At 42.8% G+C, this 21,853-nt stretch overlaps 2 protein-coding genes across 2 annotated transcripts; one reads left to right on the top strand and one right to left on the bottom strand.

Annotated features, from left to right (window-relative positions):
- Window positions 1-81: 81 nt before the first annotated feature.
- LOC130689417 (dynein axonemal heavy chain 5-like) lies at window positions 82-20,130 on the bottom strand. Its single transcript, XM_057512362.2, has 49 exons — window positions 19,919-20,130; window positions 19,814-19,847; window positions 19,609-19,700; window positions 19,345-19,476; window positions 19,163-19,267; window positions 18,913-19,099; window positions 18,685-18,848; window positions 18,331-18,621; window positions 18,158-18,265; window positions 17,941-18,071; window positions 17,624-17,865; window positions 17,183-17,554; window positions 16,942-17,114; window positions 16,759-16,876; window positions 16,604-16,695; window positions 16,194-16,544; window positions 15,252-16,125; window positions 15,040-15,191; window positions 14,852-14,964; window positions 14,694-14,785; window positions 14,397-14,632; window positions 12,861-14,333; window positions 12,345-12,793; window positions 11,708-12,269; window positions 11,142-11,651; window positions 10,970-11,076; window positions 10,656-10,905; window positions 8,196-8,381; window positions 7,977-8,118; window positions 7,671-7,907; window positions 7,464-7,606; window positions 7,268-7,402; window positions 6,964-7,204; window positions 6,696-6,901; window positions 6,471-6,634; window positions 6,092-6,407; window positions 5,863-5,993; window positions 5,651-5,799; window positions 5,422-5,591; window positions 4,909-5,358; window positions 4,650-4,848; window positions 4,433-4,578; window positions 4,154-4,369; window positions 1,594-4,077; window positions 1,300-1,529; window positions 1,007-1,244; window positions 746-949; window positions 510-681; window positions 82-452 (listed from the first exon to the last, which is right to left on the bottom strand). Exons 1-49 carry the CDS (start codon window positions 19,937-19,939, stop codon window positions 169-171), a joined length of 14,274 nt encoding a protein of 4,757 aa, XP_057368345.1. The 5' UTR covers window positions 19,940-20,130; the 3' UTR covers window positions 82-168.
- Window positions 8,553-10,599, top strand: LOC130689430 (uncharacterized). The gene is made up of 4 exons (XM_057512383.2): window positions 8,553-8,825; window positions 8,889-9,971; window positions 10,037-10,425; window positions 10,488-10,599. The coding sequence occupies exons 1-4, from the start codon at window positions 8,631-8,633 to the stop codon at window positions 10,531-10,533; spliced, it is 1,713 nt and encodes a 570-aa protein (XP_057368366.1). The 5' UTR covers window positions 8,553-8,630; the 3' UTR covers window positions 10,534-10,599.
- Window positions 20,131-21,853: the final 1,723 nt, after the last annotated feature.

Here is a 21,853-nt window from a genome sequence, read left to right on the forward strand (position 1 = left end):
GCTTGCCCCCCCCCCCCCCCTTTTTTTTTTTTTTTTTTTTAAATTAGAATCATTTGTAAAGAAATGTTACTCAATTTAAGATGTGTACACAACTTGCTCTGTTGTAACAGATCGTGGACAGCTACAGAGACATTCACTACTTCCGTCGTGGTACATAACACAGAGGCGTTATTTGATATCACACAAGAGGGCCACGCCTCGCAATGTCCAATGTTTCGGATTGACGTCCGTTTCCAGATCGATGGAACCGATGTAAGTGCTGGTGGAACGAATAGGCTTGCGGTAGATTGGACATTCATAAGATTTTGGATCTTTGCCAGCTGTCGAATTGATGGCGTAGACGTAAATGACTGGCATAGGCTCGTAGAGGATTTTGCCTTTCGTTTCCACTAGCTTTCCCGTCTTGCGGTCTAGTGATGCCCCTTCAAGGTACATTCCGTGAATGTAAACACCTAAATCGAATTGCCAATTAAAATGCAATTTAATAGCTGACAGTCAACGATGGTTACCTTCAGCAGGATGGTCCGTCACTTCTTCTTTACTCAGTCTAGTTATCACACTTTGCAAGACAACCGAGTCGAGGGCCCAACCTCGATGAGCTCGTGTTACTTCCTGTCGCATGGCTGTCAAGAAGCCTTGCGGATTAAAAAATCCCGCTATCCAAAATACTTTTGGCTTTCCCTGGAATTTTTAACAACTAATCTAGCGGAAGAACAATTTTTAGAAACTCTAAAGAAATCAATACCATGAATATCCACTTTGTAAACTGAGTGTTACGTTCCAGAAATTCGGTGAACCAGAAACCCAAAGTGGAACTCTCCCAAGAAACTCCTTTCCACGCTTCCGGCACTCTCGCATCGTACATGGCATCCATTGCTTGAAGAAGATGTGGTGACATGATAATCGTTCCCTCAATGGCTAGTTTTAAATCCAACAACACTTTGCGTACCTTGAGAACGAAATATCAGTAAATACAAAATCAATTTTGTTTTATAACATTAAATACCGTTAAGATGACTCGCTGCATTCGATCAATTTCTTGCCGAAGGAAAATAGCCATTGGCAATAAAGGACCCATTCGACTGAGTGATTCTCTCACTTCATGATCAACATAGTTCCTCGGCATCTTCTCCAGCATATCATCCGCCAATCGATAGACTACTGATTCTCTCGTATCACTTCCACGGATATTTCCGCCTTCTTTCGGCTGAATGGACAGAATCGTATCCAAGATGGCTTGCGCTCTGCAAGTTGACTTTTATGGTTAAGCAGTTTGAAATTAGAACTATGGGCTGATACCTGTTCATTTGGTAAGTAATTTCAGCATTGGCATCCAGTCCCAAAATGAGAGGCGAATCTGTAGCTGGTAAGTTTGCAACGTGATCCAAGCATCCGGCAATGCTTTTAGCTTGCACACCGGTAGGCAATGTGTAATTTTGATAGAATTCGAAACCTGGAGCGAGTATTCGATCGCTGAACCACAGCGAAGTGAATGTGAGCAGCAAACGCTTATCAAAATCATCCGTCACCTAATAAACATTTTTAATTAGCAAAAAATATAAATATTTTTGTATACATGCTTTTAATTATTACTCGGCCACCGTACTGGGCTTCTCCCACCATAAAACAGATTGTCGGCCAAGAGATACCCTTCCTTGGATCCATATCGTCCAAATGATTCTGAACGCACTGAATAGCTCCGATCAAATCCGACTGGTTAAATTCGTAGATTGTGTTCCAACCAAGAGGGCCGTATTTACGACGTTCCAGCAGCACAGTGTGCAAGAAAGCTACAGTGTAAACAAGCGTCGGCCAAGCGGGTGACGGCGAATAGTCCAAAAGATCCTGCGGGACGTCGGTAAATGTTCGTTTCATCGAAGCTCGGATTCCTTGCGGCGGCTCGTTCGTAAACTTGATAGCAGTTTGTAGTAGACTAATCGGGAACAGCGGATGAACTTCAGTAGTGACCCATAAACGGAATTGCGGATGGACATCGCCTTCCATCAGCGACTCGAGGAGTTCGTGACAAAATGCTAAATTAAGGTGGCAATTCTGAAGGAGGAGCCAGTGCCCTGTGGACATACATTCAGCTAGCAGACGTCGTGCGTGAATCTCTTGGCCCTGGCCCATAGAGAGCGCTTTGATCTCGTGCTCTCTTTGACGAGCTAAATGTTCAATCTTCTGCGAAGGATCGGAGCAAGTGGTTAAAATGCAAATCAGTGGAATTCGGGGTTCCGATTCCGCCCACATGGCTTCCAAATCGAGTAGAGGAGCGTCGATGAATTGTTGTCCTAATGAATGGATGACGTAGTTCTGAGCCGACTGTAACATCCGGTCGGGACACCACGAACGAATGAGTAGTAACTTCCGGAACGCGACCATATTTAACGATTTGGAGTAACCGCAAGGAATTTCTTCCTGTTCTGGCCGTTCTTTTTCCACCCAGGATCGCCATTCACGTTCGTTCTCGTGAATTTGTTGTAGGAGATCCGTAAACGGGTGGAGTGTACTCAGTTCGACCAAATTGAGCCAAACAGCATCCAAGATCCACTTGTAAGGTTTAGGCGGAGCTGTATTGAGATCCAGCGATGCTCCGCCTTTGATCAACTTCATAAATTCGGCGTGACTAATCGCACCGTTGTGCAGGTCAATTTTGATTGCCATCAGAAGTGTAAAAAGAAACTGATGTTGTTCGTAAAGGCCTCGTAAAGTATAACCCCACACTTCGCGGTTCAGCGTCGAGAGCACCGAACTGACCCTCTCAAGGATGTTGGGCGTCCTCATGGCTTTGGCTAGGGACCCATCGAAAAGATGGAGGAACTGCTTTAAACTCGTCTGGTACATGACGTTGACATGTGACATTTCAACGATCAAGAAATATAGGATTGAACCCCGAGTGGCCACGGGACGGAATTCTTCGCGGGCTGTGTTGATTTTGTGTTCCATTTCAGCGGCAACGGCCAGTTTGTGGTTGACTTCTTGGGCCGTCATTTTCGTATCGTGAAGTACGAGCAACAGGTCTTCATCGTCAATCAAAGAACCTGCAGTCGAAGTCAGTCGGAAGAGCAAATTATCTTCCAATTGCTGGATGAGTCGCTTGTTCTCCATAACCGATTCGAACAGACTGGTTCGTTCAGCCTCCAGGTCAGCCCGTTCAGTAGACACAACGCGAGCAAGCAGCTGATCTTCAAGACCTCGTTGAGTGACGGTAAAGTCAATCATAGTAACTTTAGAGCTGACTTCTGGTGTGTAGGCAGGATTGGGCAGTTTTGTAGTGATGTAAAGTGTGAAGCCGGGCATAATATCGCAATCTTTGTCACCAATAATGACCTTATCCATCGATCCGGCGCGGATAAAATTCTTGTTCAAAAGGTTATCCAGAACAGGATCAAGTTCTTCCCCAACGTCTTCGATTAGTAAAGGTCGACCAAGAGACAAAGCATCGTCGAGATGGGCACGGAAATACTTGTGGTTGAGGGATGTCGTCTGTAATTCATTGATGCCTTCTTTGGCTTTAATCCAATTTTTCCCTTGACCCTGTGGATCAATGAGCAATGGATACGAATGCGAACGGACTACAATCACAGCATTCTGAATTGAATGGTCATCGCTGGGCAGACCCTGTAACGTCCACTCTGTTTGTTGGACGGTGTCGGACATCATCTGCGTTACGTTTAGAGTTGGAGTAAATGGAATGTCTCGATTTTTTAACGTTTTCTTCCAAGCTTGGAAGATCTTCGCTCGGAATTCCTGATTGAACGGGCCAGCATAGGATAAGAAAGCAGTGGCGAGAATAGCGTCACCCACTAAGCGGCCAATTTGTTCTTTAAACGCTCGGCACTGTAACGTCCAGCGAAGTTTTTCTCCGCTGAGTCCGCTAATCAGTGAAGCCGCGATGCCCATCTTCCTTCGGCAAACTGCAGCCGCTTCCGTCAAGCGTTTCTTATCGCCCATGGCGGAATCGTATTGGGATGTCACAAAATCGAGAGCTTTCTCTTTTTCAGACAGAACATCTTCCGCTTTGGCTAATTCTGACATGGCGGCAGACAATCGTACTTCTTGCAAAGCTAAATTTGCCTATTGCGAGAAAGTATTTAAAAAAAAAAAAAAAACTGTAATGGAAGATCAATTTTTCAAAGATTACGAAACTTACCTTTAGAGGTAATACTTCTTTGTTAACTGTAAAGAAAAAGGCCATGGCTCTTGACCAGGATAGTAAACCCGCCACATCACCGCATACTCGTTTAGCCGTTTCAATGTTATACTCTTCGTCACGGAAGTAAGGCTCGAGAAGTTCCACAGTTTCATCCGATATCGTATCCTTTGGAAAGTACTGCAGCTGTTGCAAAAAATTTGTGCTGGCCATCATCTAAATTACAATAATAATAAAAAATTCGATTCGGAAATAAAATTATGTTCAGCAAACTCCGACTTTGAGAGATTCGTTCCATGACGGTTTAAACCCTCCAAAAGCTGGTTCGTGAGTCACGGGTTGGATTTTACGCTGAAATAGGATCAAAACGGCGTCCATAATTCTCATAATAAGGGGAGGCGGTCTTCCCAGTTTGCGCACCGTAGCTAGACATTATAACGCGTTTTAAATAAATAAATGAAAACAAATTCAAGCCTAAAATTAGTGGCTTAAAAACCAATATGAGCAGGTTTGATAGTGTTAAGAGCGGCTTCTGCTTCTTCCAAAGCTGGTCGGGCAGCTTCAAGTTTTTGTTCAGCCACCAGCTTGTCAGCTGCAATCACATCTACCAATCGCTGGGCTCGATCTTTGGCCAGCTGGACGTGATTTTTGGTAGTTTCTGCTTCACGAGCTCGATGTGTCACTTCAACTAAGACCTGTAAAAAATCGAATAATTATATAATCGAACACGAAAGAGTCACACAGTATGAACAGACCGTCTCAGCCGTTTCGGAAGCCAGGGCCAATTCTTTCTCCATTTCCGCAAGATCCGTCTTGAGCTTCTCAACCGTTTCTGAGGCTTCCTGTAATTTAGCAAGGCCCGTCTCAATCCGGGTGGCCATTCCACCTATTTCAGCAGTTTTACTGCCGAAAACGCTTTTGTAACTGGACAAGAAGCTCAGATAGGTCCTCGGTGTTACGTGGGTCGATCGTCTGAACCTTTGGAAATATTCTTTGGCCGTTTCAGCTACACTCTCCTGGATGGATCCGAGAGCGTTTTCCACTTCATGGAGCAAATCCGTTTGATTCAAAAGGGTAAAATCCGTGAGGAAATGACGCGCTACAGCGACAAGAGCTTCTCGCGGCCACGGTTGAAACCAGTCAAGCGTACAGCCGGAGGTGAGCCCAGGAAATTTGAAAGCACGTTGTCGAAACTTTTCTCCTACCTAAAAACAATTGATTGAGCAAATGAAATATTTCTGAATGAACGGAATTTAAATGAAAGGTACCGGAGAAAAGCAAAGGGCGATATGAAGATGCTGACGGACTCGTGACATGAAATATTCCATGACATTCTCTTGATTCAATTCACGCTTGGGAAATTCACGTTTCATAATTGGAATCAGTTCAGAGATGATTTCTCCTTGTTCATCACGGTTGAACAAGTTTGATACGGTTCCTGATTTAAATACAACAGTTGATGCAAGTAAAACACATGGCCAATAACAGGATAGTTACCAGAAGATAAAACGCTGTTCAGGTACTCTAGGAAAGCTTCTTCTTTCACATCTTGATCTGTGAAGATGAACGTCGTCCCTTTACCTTGAATGCCACAGGTTCTGTAAAGAACTTTGAGATCTTCAAGGAAATTTCCCACATTGTAGGACCTGTAAAGCAAGTGGAATTGAATGATGAATTGGAAAAAAGGTTGAAGAGAGTTCCAGACTGACCGTGTAAGGGTGATGTGAAACGTTTTATAGCCTGCAATGAACGAGGCCAATTTGGTGAGTGATTGTTTGCCAGAACCGCCCACTCCAACCAACAAGACGTTGCCGCCCGGATGTCGTAGAATTCGAGAAATCTAAAAGATTTAATTTATTTGTTTATTTCTTTTTTAATCTTAATTTTAGAACTCATTTTTGGCGAGTCATTGCACCTCATATGGAGTTTAAAACTTACCTTAATCAAGTGTTCGACGGCGTCTTGGAAGAAAACCAAGTCCATGCCATGGCCTCGAATCATGTCATTATATTGGGTCAAAAACATGGTCAATCGTTCCTGGAGATCGTCGAATGACTGAACGGGTTCATAGACCTTAGGGAGTTCCATGTCTACTTCTTCGGTTTCGTCACCCGTCGGTTCGGGTGCGTCTCGCATGAAATCGACAAAGTACTGAGATTCTTGCACGTATTCAACGAACTCATCGCCCAGGTATTTGGCAACATGGTAGACGAGTTCTTTCTCAAACCAGTCTTTGTCAGATTGAACAGTAAATCTGAAGACAACCAATAAAATTTAAAACACATTACTGAAATTCAAACGTATGAAATACGTATACCTATCTGCGATAACTCGCGTAACCTCGTGTTTCCAGGCAGCCATGAGTACGCTAACACTATCGATGACGTTGCACAGAAAACTGCTCATTCCTTGCCAGATGCGAGACAAATCTCGTAGGTTGAAAATATAATGAAACTTTGCTGGAGTAGGTAACATTTTCGCCTATGTAAACAATGAAAATGAGTTAATTATTGATTGTGGTAGGTAGAAAATGTTTGCTTGCTTTTGTAGACATCCAAAGGAGTCGTGTAAGTGGCACGAGTTTTTCAACCAGCTCACGGACTTCTTGCGAAAATCCTCTTTTGATTGAATAATGACCGGATGCGATGGTACCGAAGACTTTATCCAAGGACGAGTTTGAAGGCAAAGGACAGTTGAAGATGCAGAAATGTCTTTTCAGCCTCTGCGGGATGTCATTACGACCACCACCTATCAAACGGGAATGTAATTTAGAGCAGAAGCGATAACAATTAGTTAAATAACTTTGGAACCTGGATGAATCATAGCAGCGACGAAATGAAGGTCGATAATATGGGTGAAATCGCCTGGTTTTTCCAGCGAGTAAAAACCTTTCATCTCCAAGAGTTGTCTCACAATTTCATTGGTTGCTTGATCTCCCCACTCGTTAACGTGTGGCAAATTGACGTCATCAATGAAAACAGTCAACTTTTTCCCGGCTGGTGGGCCATAGGTATTGCCCATTCGTTTATCTACACATCCTTCAATCGTTCGCTACAAATCGAGAAAATTTTGTTAAACTCTGCGACTCCATTCATAACATATGAATCTCTTTACTTGAAACTGGAATGTTGTGGTGGCCGACGAGAAATTCAAAGAGCGGATGAGATTGTCATCGCTCTTATGCTTTTTCAGGTAGGCGTTAATCATCACTGTTTTGGCCGACCCTTGTTCTCCAATCAGCAAAACGGGCTACGTGTAAATGTCAAAGAATTATAAATTTATCATGGAAACCTACTTTAAAAGATCTTACTTTTCCTTGCTTTGCGATGGTGTTTAAGAGATATTCGGTACGGACACTGTCCACGTTGGGGACTAGCATGGATGCAAAGTCAATCGTGGCTGTTTCCGGGTACTGGAATGTTGAAACATGATTTCTCCAATGATCCCATTCACCTGGAACGAATGAAGCATCACATCATTCGACAATTGAAAATTTTCAATTGGTAAAAACTCTAACCGTCAGTCCCAACGACAAAGTCGAAGACAGTATCTTCGCTGTCAGGTTCCTTGGGAGGTAAAGCCAGGTGTGAGAAATGCGTTGTGAGGAATGCATCTAACTTTATTCGATCATCTATCTCTAAAAAGGCTCCGATCGCCCAGACGACTGCGAAAACGTAAAGTCGTTCCAATTGAATCCGCGTGACTCTGGGTGTGACTCCACTTTTTGAACCGGAATCATTAGCTTCGTTGAGTACTACAAAACATAAAGAAATAAAAAATGCGTGAAAACAAGTAGAGATTTCAAATAAAGAGTGACTTCAACCTTTTAAATCCAATGCTAATTCTGGAACTTCTAGCGGTGGGCCGTCACGTACCGCTCCTAGAGCTGACGTCCCTCTTTCGTAAGTACTTTCTTTATGGTCGTTGTCTTCATTTGGAATCAAACCTTCAAGCAGACAAACAGCCTGAAAAATAAAAGCCAATTCAATGTCACAATCGTTAAGAGTTTCATTAAAATACAACTGTTTTCAGAAAAATATACCTGGTTGATAATATTGAACTCAAGGACGTCCATCATGTACTTCAAATTTTGTCTGCTCCACTGATAGATTGGCGAAAAGGATTCTTCAAATATGTTGCGAAGAACTTCTACTTCAGTTGTAGGTCTTTTCAAAAGCCAGGCGGCAAGCAGTGGGCGCCAATCCAAGCCAGAAGAGCTCATGTACACCTGCAATAATTAGGAAGTTGATTTACAACAATTAGATGTATAGAAGCCACTTCATAAAAACAGGGTTAAACTAAGTTAATTATTTTTAAAAATCTTAATTAATTAGTTTGATAATCGATTACTATTTCCAATCAATCTCAACAGGGGTAATCCGCCAGATGTCACGTAATCAACTGTAACATTAGTCACAACACAAGTTGCGTTCGAGTTGCCCATCGAAAAATAACATTACAAAATTGGCAAAAGACGATGCCCAGCCTGAATTGGTTTAGTTTAAATCGTGTGGATGGTGGACCGTCATACTTTGGCAATGCAAACAGACTATCGGCTTCCTTGTATTGGAACGATTGGCTATTCGGCGTGGTCATAACGGCAGCAGCTTTCATAACAGTACTACTCCTTCTTTCTCCCATTTACAAACACCAATGGAGAACCATTGGTCTGGTAAGAGAGTTCACGAACCCGTTAATGCTTTAAGGCATAAAGTAATTCGTAATATGATGACAGGTAACAACAAGTATCCTCATGGGAGGTGCCTTCCTTCTTTCTCTAGTAATGCCTTGGTGGCAATGTGGTGGGCCAGTGTCCATTCGAGCACCAATTCGAGTCCAGGATACAGAGCTCATGAACTTAACTCTTGAGGTTCACATCGGGCTTAACTATGTCAACATCACACTGTTACTGGATCCCTTGCAGGGTGGTTCTGCTCAGAATAACGACATCGTTCTACCACGTCTTCTACCGCGAGATTCACTACAACAGTTAACTGGATCCTATGCGAAACTGAGCGATATGGAAAGGATCAAATTTAACGAGCGGATTGAACTCAAAACGGCCGAAGAGATGCGAGAACAGTTCAGAGCAGCCCTAGAACGTGGATTGCCCGTCCCGATATTGACAGTCGTCAACTATCTGAGTCACCAAGAAGAAGGTTTCCGCTGGTCGGTTGATTTCCGCCTCGCTGGATTCTTTTGCCAATTCACATTGACTTTAACACTCATCTCCTGGGCCTGGATGAACATCTTTTTTCTGGTCATTCCGCAGCACGGAGCTATCGCCATGATAACAACCGGTTTGCTGGCTCTTCTCTCCGTCTTCCTCTACTGGATTTTACTGCCAACCTTGGATCTAGTCATCAACATCAACGGAAGCATTCTCCAATTCAGACTAGACGGCTGTTACTGGACGGTGTTTGGCACTGGTCTTTTTGCCCTGTTGATAGGCAGCTTCTTGCTGATTCTAGAGATTCGCCAACCTGGTACTGTTGTATTCGACCTGGAAATCGACTCTGAATTCAAGGCCAAATTAATAAACAAAGTGGTAGAGAAACGCTCAATCAAATTACAGCCATCCATGCCATTAAGTCCACACAAGCCAAGCTTGAAATCAAAGCTGTCCGTTATCGATGCCACAGTGGAAAGCTACGTCCAATCGAGCGTCACAACATCGGATACCAAACTGGATTCAGGATTTGGCATTTCGTCGGACTCGATTTCTAATTTCGACACTCAATTTCAGATGAATTCTGCATCCGATCTTGAACAGATAGCCACTATGGATGGATCTTACTTCAAGTCGTCCGTCACAAATGTACGGTAAAAACATTGTCTTATTAAAAAGAGGCAGATAGGCTATTAGTCGTTTTTGAAAACTAGCTGATACAAGCGGAGGATGCCCCTAAGATCTACAGCTACACGTTCCGGCACGGAAGGGAGTTGCCCAGCTTCCACGAGAGCACAATATCGCTGCACAGCGAGACTGCGCCACGTTATTTAGACAGTATCGTCGAGGAGGATATCGTTGTTCACAACTCGGCAAATTCCCCTCCAAAAACAATTTTGATCAATTCGGGTGAAGGAACGCAACGCAATTCCGAATCCTCGTCAGACTTGGAAAAGGAAGAATGGCAAGATCCTGTTGAAAATGGCGAGACGGAACGTTTCCATGTGGATTCTGATGGACACAATGATACGTTTTGTTCTACGATCAGTTCAGCTACGGATCCCTCCCCAAGACGTCGTTCGCAACGCGCTATGTCGATTGGGTAACAATTTCAAAGATCACCCTCCTAAATTTAGCCCTTTCATTTCAAGTGTTTTTCATCAGGTCCCATCGAGACATTTTCGGACACACACCCAAAGAGCTAATTTAAGGTATACAACGATACTACTTCCTTTTGTAAAATATAGAGCTCTCCTTATCGAAAATGTTGTAAGAGAAATATATATGAAAATATAAATATTATTATCGATGTATATGGAGTATTGTTCTTACCATTCCACATCGGGATACTGTAGCGGGCGAAGCATTGTCAATGTTATGCGGCTCGAAGATGATTTTGCAGTACGGAGACATTGGCAGGCGATCGCCGTTGGCCAGCGTCAATGTTCTGTTGTCGTCCAGCACAGAATTGAGGTTTTCAATCCAAAGGGAGTCGACTGGTCCATCGAGTACCAACCAAATATGTTCGCCACGTTTAGTGCGCAGGGTCTTGCGCCACAAGGCCGAAAAAATGCCATCAGTCCTGAAGTATGAAATGTATCATTCTTTTACTATTATCCATTAAAAATAAAACATCGTTGTTGTACCAATCATTTGTAGCAACATCTAGACGGCCAAACATCTGAGCAGCTGAAATTGCTTTCGGATTCATTCGGAGTTCGCGGTGGGGCTGACCGCAAGCACTCAGGGATTTCTATGAACCACGAAATCCTAAACAACGGTCTCAATGAATAAAAATATAACTGAATTCAAGTTTACCATCAAAATCTGGATGCAGGCGGTTTTTCCAGAACCAGTCGGTCCCAACGTCATGATTCCGTGACGTACTAGTTGCGTTTCGTACAGCTGGATTAATTTCAAAAGCCACGGAGGATGCATTATTAACCCTGCCGCTTTAACCTGTTCTCGGATGGCATTTTCCAGCTCGGCGTAATTCGTTTTTTCCAGAGCCGTAGTTGGGAAAAGATCGCCGATGAGGGACATAAACAAAGGCTCGTCTTCGTCCACCAGTTTTGACAGATTCATGTCACGCAAAACTCTCATGACAATCATGCTCTCAGAATCGCGGACGTTTTGTCGTTTCGTGGCGCCCAGCGTCCGCAATACAGACAGAATGTTTCGCAATCCGAAATCGTAATGGACCTGCTTTGTCAGCTGTTCTTCGCAGAGTTTGTATAGAGTATAAAATTTTCGGGCCAGGGTAATGTTTTCCAAAAATCCACATGATGCCAGTTTGACACGGATAATAATTTGACGATCGGGTACCATCTGTAAAAATCAGCTGTTAATACGAGATGAATAACTAATTTTTAAATTTAGTATACCATGGAGACGAAACGGAATTGATTCTTAAGATTCTCTGGTAGTTGTTGACGGCCAGCGTATCCAGGATTCATCGTCAAAAAGATGCCGAATTCAGGGTTCATCTCGATAGTGTCGCCATCCGTGAAGATGAGTTGTCTCTTTTTCTCTCTTTTGCAGGCGAGAACGACGGCAATCTGCTGGGCAGCTACTGATAAAACGGCCAACTCGATACGATTAAACTCGTCGAAGCAACCCCAGGCACCCGACTGGGCCAGTCCTTTGTAAATTCGACCGAGACCACGGAAATCCATCTGATCGGAACAGTTGAACACGACGACGTATTTGCCAAGCGTCTTGCCCATATCTTTAGTCGTTTCCGTCTTGCCTGTACCGGCCGGCCCGCTCGGACAGCCACCCATGCACATATGTAGAGCTTGAGCCAGAGTGATGTAACAACGATCCGTTAACGGCGTAATAACAAGCCGTTCAGTGCAGCCAAGAAATTCGTTTTGGTAGGTGAAAGAGACGTCGGTGATGCTAATGGCCATTTGATCGTGTTCGGATTTAAAGTAGAAGCGAAATCTGGCCAGCAAAAAAAAAATAAAAGATGAAATTAATCAATATGAATAGGTGTTGAGGTAGGAAATGAAACTCAACTGTTTGATCCATTCAAAGTCGGTGATTGAACGGATACCGCTACGACACAGCTGGTCGAAAATGTCTCGTTGGTGAACATGGATGGTGATCAACGTTTCGAATTTGATACGTTCCAGCCGGTCAAGATTTTTAGTTGTTTGCTCAATGAGCGTATTAAGCACTTCCAAGAATTTGGCATTCGTGTCTTGCATCACTTTGCGGTCGTATCGACTTACGGCCAGGGCCGATTCAGCATCGCGAGTCCACAGCATCTGAAGACCGAGAATGCCTACTTGAGACGGGAAAGCGGCCAAGAATTCCAATAAATTGAATTCCGTGTTTTGGATGGCCTGGCTGGCCAAGCGGATGATGGAGTGAAGGGAACGGTGCGCTTCTTGTAGCAATCGCATTAGCCATATTTCCACACTACCTTCCGCACGGACCGGCTGTTCCAGCGCGATCGATTCTCCCTGTAGATTTATTGGAAAACATTTATAAAGTCAGTTAGAAATGTGATTGTCTCTAAGAGCTTATTACCTCAGTGGAGACGATGGCCAAAATCTTGTCGTACTCTTGTTCGTGAAATCTTACGCAAGCAGTGTTATCAAAAATGGACAAAAGATGCCCTTGAATGGTGTGCGAATCGGAAGCCTGTCCGAGAATTTCAAGCAAAGCCGGATCGGAGACGAAGAAGAACCGGGGAAAGCTGAGCCGTTTTTTCTCCAGATAACCCGACAAAGATTTCTGACACAATTCCAGTTCGTCTTGCAAGTGCGGAAGAAGTTGGCTGAGCGTTTCGTCACCGACGCAACAGATGACAACGTTGGAAGTTTCGTGAGCGCGGGCCATCATCCTCTGCCATGACTTGTCGATTTTGTGGAACCGCTTAGCTTCTTTGGGTAGCTGTTTGGCGATGTCACCGCCAACGAAGACGGCCTCGAGGTACACCCACAAATTTTGAACCATCAACCAACGTTCCAGGATTTCGTTCGTGTTGGACAAGTCCGTCACCCACTTTTGAATCTGTTTGCGGAACGGAACGTTGTAACGATTGGACAACAACGAACTGAGGACCATCAAAGAATCTTCCAGCATCGAAATGAGTTCAGCAGCGCTGTCTCCTCTCAGGAGGAGCTCGCCGCGGTTTTTGAATGTTGTGAAAGTCAGCTGATTCGTGGTCCAGTCGTTGGTCACTTGACGCAGTTTAGCTTCAATATCTTTTTCTTTGAGGGCGGAAATACAAACATCTTCGACGTCTTCTTTGTGCGCTAAAAGAGGAGCTTCGACGACTTGTCGCAAACAGAAACCTTCGAGCTCGACGTGGAACACGTGGCCAGTAATTTCCGTCATGCGGACCCAATGGCGAGGCTTCATGGCCTTGTTGGTCATCAATTCCAGCAACGGGCACAAGTCGGAGAACTCGTCGATGGTGCGTTTGAGGGCACCGAAAGCCGGCCACTCTTTCAAGCCTTTAGGAAGTTTACGGCATCGATTCTGGAATTCGATAAGTTCGTTGTTTATGTCTTCAATGTTGACGCTGTTCCAGCTGATATCGTGGTAGGCAGCCACACGGTCGATGACGTCGTTGTAGAGACGGTAGAGTTTCTGGAGTAGATTCAATTCTTTGCGGATTCGGTTCAATTCCGGGACGTCGGGCATCATCAATCCGAAGAGTTCCGCACCGCCTTCGTAAGATGTCAATCTTCTCCATAAAGCATCGAAACGGTTCTGGAACAGCAGCAGTCGATCAGAAGCTTCTCGCGGAGTCAAGCCCTGGATCATGGGTCCATCGACGTCGTAATCGGCGCAGAACTGCGTACAATCGACACGGAATTGCGTCAGATTATCGAGCAATTCTTGACGGAAACTGGGCTGAATGGCCACAAGGTTGCAATGGTGGTCTAGGGAACGTTGCTGCAAACGATGCCAAGTAATCCGCACAGCGTCAACGCGCTCAACATCTTCTTCCGTCAATGGAACTTGATATTTCATCATGATACCAATCGCTTCCTAATAAGTAGTGAAATATAATATTTGTTCAGACACTTAGGGTAGTTATGGAAGTAATTGCACCTCGACCAGTTCGATGGCCATTTCAAATTCAACTTCTTGGATTCGGATATCTCGAAGGCAGTCCATTGATATGCGAGTGTCTTCTAGGTCACGAATTTTACGATCTAGCTTCCTGTCCAGCAACCCGAATACGACCATTAACCGTTCCATATCCCGCAATGTCCTTCGATACAAGACGGTAGTGTAGGCCTCCATCCATTCTTGAATTTCCTGCAGCAACGTTGACTGCATTTTCGCTGTAATTAAATGCATCATATAATTAGGTAATTTGGATTATGTGCAGAACTAGTTTCCTACTGGTAGAAACGTGAATTGGGCCGAATTCCAGGAGACTCTTTTGAGATTCAACGACGTCTTCTAGTTGTCGGAATTGACGCAATTGCTGGTCCCTGCAATATAAATTTTTTTGAAAATGTAATAAACTAAATTTCGGTAAAAATATTCATTATTGTTACCAGTCCCACACCGTTGGATTCTTATTGACGAAGTTCTTCACGACAATTCGCCTATTTGAACAGCAAATTTCCTTGCAGAGATTCTCCCACTGTCGCAACTGTTCTCCGCAGGTCTAAAAGATCAAATATAAACGTATTTCCGGCCGATACAATTAGAAAAATTACGGAAAATAATAAAAACACCATACACTTTTGACGTGAATTAAGCAGGTCGATAATAGATTCAATCCTTTCACAACTTCCTTGTTCTCGGAAACTGAAACAAAGATATTATGTCTCACAGCAGACATCAAATTTGATCTCGATTCAATCGCGGATCGGTATTGCCAACGTTTAATTCCTGTTTCATCATATAAAATATTAATTGTTTTACGTCACAAATTTCTGCTTAACGAATTACCTTTGGCCACGCATAGCATAATTTTTCCAGCAGTATGTATTACGTCTTGGATGTCGTCTAAACTTGGAGTGATTTCGATTGCAGTGTTGTTCAGCTGCGAGTGAAGCAAGAAAAGAGCCGAGTGGTTCTGTTGAACGACCGTGGTTTTATGATTGGGTGGCGGTACAACGGAGTAACGCATCTGATCAATTTGAGAGCGAAGCCACGTCACGATAACTTGAAGGATTCTTTTCGAGTAAAGCTTTTTCCACTCAATGATGGCCTTCTCCAGTTGGACGACTAGGAACCCGTAATCGGCGACGAGAACCACGTTGGGCTCCTCCCGACCTTCGTTTGAGATGACGGAATTCTTTCGTGAAGAGTAATCCTGGCCTGTGGAAGTTAAGCTTGAATTTGATCGTGCCGATAAAGGAGGCAGGCTTGTCGGCTGAGATTTTTGCTCTTTGGTTTGACTTGTTTTCTTGCTAGTCAATTTTGGTAGTTTTGTTCTTGTCTGAGTTGGTTTGGTAGGCGCCGGTGGCGGTTTACTAACAGAGCCTAAGGGATTCAAAGGCGGTAAGCCCCGGCTAGTTTCGCCATTACTTGGCCTTCGTTTTGCTGATGACCTTTCCTTATTTTGCCGAAAAGCTGGAGGACTTTTAGTAGAAAATCGACTCGAATCCGGATTTTCTTCTGCCTTTTTACGTTCACTACCAATCGATTTCGGTCGTGGTGTTTTGGCGGAAGAAGGATATGATGTGCGTCCTTTCAATTCCACTTGAGCTGCAATGGCTTCCGTAGGAATTTCGAAAAACTTCATTACATCCTTCACTCTAATGAGGTCGATAAGTTCAAAAACTCCATTCTCTAGGAGCCAATTTCTCTGTTGGATTTCCTATTATCAACCAGAAAAATGTGTCAAGTGAACGATATCAAATGCAACAAAATGAGAACATCAATTACTGATGTGGCTTTCCGGCAAGCATCTTTGACGGATTCAATGAACTCTTCAGGCATCCAAGTTTTGTCACTTGCACTTTCCGGACACAAAGTGAAGTAACGGAGGGAATCCAGGACACGTTCCAGTTGATTTATGCGAATATCTTCTAGTCGTTGACACAACAATTTGAACTTCACCATCGACTTCCGGCATTGGTCGAAGAAACGTCCCCATTTCGATTGCTTAATGTTCCAGCTTAGAGCCACAGAAGCCGGGCGTAGTGTCAAATACAGCTGATGAACATGGCAGCAAAGAAGAGGTTTCAGCTCCGTATCTATAGAATCCAATAACAACTTGTGGTTTTCTACCAGGTACTGGAACATAAAACTTTGTTTAGTAAACGTTTACCGAAAACGAAAGAATAATATCATACCTGTGCCTCATCTTTCATCTTTAAAAGCGAACCTTTGCGCGAGAAAATAAACACTGAAGAAGCTGGAACCCTAAGTCCAGCTTGAAAGGCGCCTATTATAAAAGAGTTAATAATCAGGATAGTTAAAATTCATAGGGTAGTTGACAGTATCTTACAATGAACTTCTTGGAAAAGCGAAGTTATTTTTGGGTTGAAATTGACAGAAAACAGCTGGGGATTTTCAACATTTGGTGTTAAAATATTCTGAGACAGACAATTCTCCACTTCAGTTGCCTAAAAAGATGAAGAGTAAAAACAATTACATTTTTTATCCTGAAGATAGCCTTTGTCAAGCATACACTGAGTAAGGTCCAAGAACGTAAATGATTGTTTCCCAACTGAACAATAGTGACCAGTAGGTTCTTGTACTTGCGAAATACTTGTCGGCCAATTTCGCTATGTAAAATTGGAGCGTGTTCTTCTAGCCTGAGCTCAAGGCAACGTTGCAACGAAGCGCACCACATCATTTTTCCTAAAATCAAACAACGTAATATAAAGACGACTATGGCACTTATGTCGACACATTTGGCAGCAACTTACCAGTGGTCGGTGAGAAGTTTTTCGGTATAGGCGGCTCTTCTCCAAATTTTACTAAAACTCTGCCCAGCCGATCCATGTCGGCCAGTAATTGATTGAGAATTCGGTTGTGCTTGATCTCCATCGATACAACAGGAATAACACGGCCGATCCGCTGAAATTTTTGTAGGAAGCGCATAGCCTGAGACGTTTCCCATACAGGATCGTAGGCACGCTCCAAATAGCTGCCAACGTACAATTTAAGATCGTTGAGTCGAGCTTCAAACTCTGACATGTGCTGATCAAAGCCGCACAAGCGATGATTTAAGTAGTCGTACGGCCGGGATGTTATATCTTTGACTGCAGCATGATATCTCCTTAAAATTTCGTCCATCACTACACGAGAAAACAACAGCTATTTTAGTATACGAACGAGGGAAATCAATTAATAATCAATGAAAAAACCTTCTTCTTCTTGCAACAGGCCTTCCATGCGGCTTTTCAACAAATTTTCATGCTTGTCAATGACGTCGTAGAGCCGAAGTATCTTTCGAAGCCGAGCACAGAAAGCGTCAAATTTGCCAAAGACCGAGTGTTCACTGCAAGTTAATGTAGACTGCTCCTTCGCCTGTGGCTGATTTTGCTGTGATTGCTGAACACTCTTCTGGTAAGATTCCAAGTCTTGCTTCATGTTTGCATATGCGTTTCTATAATAAAAAATTATAATAATCATTTTTAGTCAAAGCCTTCGTCCAAGAAAATAATCCATATATCAGAAATACCTATAGGCGGTATGCAAATTCAGACAATCCTGAAGCAATGGTTTGACAACAGAAGCCGGTCGTGACCATACCGTTTCACGTCCGTGACTGGTGATATGTCTCCGACACGAACGAATCAGCTCATTGGTGATCTAAAATTAAAAACCAATATTCAGAAGGTACTTTTACGATCACCTAGAACTCGATACATGATACCATACTTCGGAACTATTTTTACCTTGACTAGAAGCGAGGTTATCCGCTCCGAGGTATTGTAGTAAAGACTTACACAGCAGATCAATCGGACTGTACTTAAAAGTTGATTGATGGTCGGCAAAAGACGAATCTATAGGAAGTTATGACAATTATTGGATTAAATCAAATCGAATTAAATATTGTATAAGCTTATACGGGATCCCAAACGTAAAGCGTCTTGCAGTGATGCTCAAAATCGTTCAAGTAAAGAGTGTTGTTATTAGCTTCGTGGCAGCAATGAGTCAGTTTCCTAAGAGCTTCAACCCAGCGTCGCATCAACTTGGAGCGATTCACGTTGAGGCACTGGACGACCTGAGCCACTTGTGTACTGTTGAACTGCTGTTGGATCAAGTTCAAGCGGGTGCTGCGCGTTTTCCAGTACTCGATTTCGTCTCGAGGACTGTCGTCGTCGCAATCACGCCGCAGCATCTCGGATTCGCAATTTTCCTAAGAGCAGGACAATAAGGCTTACATTTTAAGGTTTATACGTGCTAGTAAAACATGTCGTACCCTTTCAATCATAGACAGCCAATCAGTAGCTAATTTTTCGGCCTTGGCTACTGTATCTGGATGGCGCATAAAATCAGCCCTCTTCTTCGATTCGTTGGGTAGATCAAGATCAACTTGTCGCTGGGCCAGCAGAGTGTTGTCATGTTTGAGAATATTCTCAGAAACTGTGCAAGATGGAAACAATATTTAGTTTTTGCACAAACTATTTGCACATCTACTTTACATTACCTTTCAGTGACGAAAACAGCGACTGGATAGCCATCAATACCTCTTCGTAGACGCGCGTCTTTTCCGGGCCTTCGTCGGCGAAGAAAAGCAAGCTCTCCAAAGCGGGACGATAGACATGGTTGAGAAGCTGGATAAAATTCGACAGTAATTCCTCCTCCATGGCGTCACACATTCCGACCATCAAATCCTATTCTCGATAAATTTCACATTAGGCTATCTAATAATTACATTTGAGGATAAATGTACTAACTCTGTGAACGTTGTCTTCCGTCAGCATCTTCTTGACATTGAGTTTGAAGTAATAGACTGCTATGCCGTCTAGAGGATATTTTCTCTCTTCACTCACGACAATCAACTGTGAACGAGCGGAGGGGGGTTTGTGGTAACGGTGATTCATTTTTCCAAATTTAAAAGAATGCAAAAATGCTTTACGGTTTTATTCGGAGCAACGAGTCTGTTGGATTTTTCGACTCGACTCTTCAAGTTTTGATCTTGAAATGCTTGGTAAAAAAGGAGCACCGTCCTTTTCGTATCCTTCAAGACGAAATCATGAATATTCCTAACCTACAGACGCCACAGGACATCGATAAAAAAAAGGAGAGTTTGTTAGTCTTGACAAGTTTGTAGTTGCTTAATTAAAATGTGAGATGTCACAGTGTCGCAAACAACACGGCAAGGACATGTGATATGGCTTACCCAGGTTTCTTGCAGAAGGCTGTCAATAACATCTTGCTTGGTGATGGAGCAAGATTCAGCTGCCCAGTGGAAGAGAAAGTCGTAGCGGTAGTCTGGAACAGACGGATCAAACGAGAGCGATTGTATAGACACCATGTAAAAAAAAACTTATGTATGTAGTAAACGAGTAGTTAGTTCAGTGGCTGCTGGGATGATACAAACATACCTAACTCCCCGCGCCGTCCTTTTCTTTCGCTTCCCTAGCGGTTTTTTTACAATAAGAAGAAAAACATTAGATCGATTCAATCAACAAACCATACAGACAACTTACAAAGTTATCCGAGCTCTCCATAATTTGTTTATTTCACAAACATCGTTGAGACGAACAGTGTTTATCGGCCAGTCTCAGTTTTCTCCAGACAATGAGACACTGTTGGGTCGATCCAAGACTTGACGTTGGTTTAAAGGGAGGGAACGTATATCGATCAAACGCATGAGACGGCCCTCTTTTTCGGACATAACTTTACTCGGCTGGCCGCAACTATGTCTAATAAAACGGAAGTATACGCACGCTACTTAGTGATTTCTTTTAAAAACGTAGAGAATCGGTTTTTTCTCTTCAATTCTGGGTATTGATACGTGTGCAAAAATAGAAACATGGAAATGGAGTAGTTCTAATACTATGGGGCATGTTAGTATAAACAAACAAAGATGAAGCATTCCACAGTCCCCCTTTCTGCAAAAAGAAATTGGGCGGGTAACTTGACCCATTTTTGTCTGATAAAAGTTACGCCAAACCATTTAAATGGCAAGTTCTTTGATGTTTTCAACATTAAAGCTTCTGAAACGTTTACAGGGGTAGGGGAGGATCCTTGACATGTTACAATTGAAAGTACTGAGACAAAGTATCAACTGTTATCTGCTTGCAAACAATTTTCATTACATCTTACTGATTGCCATAAATGGGTTGATAAATACCTGGATTATAGGATGGTTGTAGTTGATGGAAGTAAAACAAAATGGGCGACAAGTTGTTGTTGTATCTAACATGAAACTGTTACCAACAGAAAGCGACATTACTGTGAGAAATCTAACAACTTGTCGCTTTAATGGAGACACGTGGGTACTGTTACCTTTTGTTTTCGAGAACGCTTCGTGTAAAACTGCGTTGACAATATCAAGATTTGGGCCGAGTTCTAGATGTCTTTCCCTTGATGAATGAATAATTGTTTGGTCTCTGATTTTCCAAAATTATTACAAAGGAAAAAAATGAATTAGGCGATAATCACTGAGAGCCAGTTAATTCTGCGTAAGACTTAAATACGAAACATTATTAGGAAAAGTGCAAAATTTTCACTACAATTTGAGAGAAAAAAAAATTGTAAATCAAGTTGGTTATTCCATATCATAAAACTTGCCAAGGTTTTTGAAGGTGGAAGTGATTGAACTATTTGTCTTTTCTCGATGTGGGTAGGGAGACTTTCTAAGGCGTGCAATTTTCGCGCCATTTCTAACGTAACAATCGATGCACGTGCACTCCATTTTTTTTCTTTAGTGGAATGCTAAGAAAATCGGTTGTTTTCTTAGTCCCCTAGAAACTAAATTGTTTAAAATGTCTGCCCACACCGTGTAATTCTATGTATACCCTTACCTCAACTAATATTTTCGAAATTTCTTGTCTTGCTCTTTCTTGAAAACTTGCCTGCATCTTGATGCATTTTCCCAGTGACCTTGTCCAACTTTTGAGCAAGATCTTCCCTATTCCCAGAACATAATGGACTAATTTTCATTGCTAATAAATGTATGTATGCCTTATCAAAATTTTTTGTTCACAAAACTGCTGTGAAATGTTTGAAAATATTTAAGTAAATTATTACCTTCTGCCTTGTAGTAAATTCTATCTCACTCAGCCTGCAAACTGCGCCACACCTTTCTGCATTTCACAATGCTCACCTGAATTTGTTTTCTTATAACTGTTACACTTCTGATATTGTTCCTTCATTCAATGGTCATTTGGTTCATAACATTTGGGGCAATTTTTCCGGTTGCACGCTCGACGTGCCTCCATTCTACGATACGGAAAAGATTCACGTGTTCACGGGGAAGGAGATGAAATATCGAATCAACAAACACATGTTCCGAAAATAACTTGACGAATTGGACTGCCTAGACCACGTTAATAGTATATAAATCCATGGACGAAGCACGATACAAACACGTGCATCATCGTATCAAAAAATGTTTCAAAAAGCTGAGACCACAAACT

This window comes from Daphnia carinata, chromosome 6, assembly GCF_022539665.2.
Source record: "Daphnia carinata strain CSIRO-1 chromosome 6, CSIRO_AGI_Dcar_HiC_V3, whole genome shotgun sequence".
Taxonomy (NCBI): Eukaryota; Metazoa; Arthropoda; class Branchiopoda; order Diplostraca; family Daphniidae; genus Daphnia; species Daphnia carinata.

Bases quoted from the DNA above. Each gene is read 5' to 3' on its own strand.
- LOC130689430 (XM_057512383.2), top strand. From the start codon at position 8,631: ATGCCCAGCCTGAATTGGTTTAGTTTAAATCGTGTGGATGGTGGACCG. The intron at 8,826-8,888 runs GTAAGAGAGTTC...ATATGATGACAG, and splicing joins AATGGAGAACCATTGGTCTG to GTAACAACAAGTATCCTCAT. The intron at 9,972-10,036 runs GTACGGTAAAAA...TTTGAAAACTAG, and splicing joins TCAAGTCGTCCGTCACAAAT to CTGATACAAGCGGAGGATGC.
- LOC130689417 (XM_057512362.2), bottom strand. From the start codon at position 19,939: ATGGAGAGCTCGGATAACTTT. The intron at 5,359-5,421 runs GTACCTTTCATT...AATTGTTTTTAG, and splicing joins TCGCCCTTTGCTTTTCTCCG to GTAGGAGAAAAGTTTCGACA. The intron at 950-1,006 runs GTATTTAATGTT...TTCGTTCTCAAG, and splicing joins TGCAGCGAGTCATCTTAACG to GTACGCAAAGTGTTGTTGGA.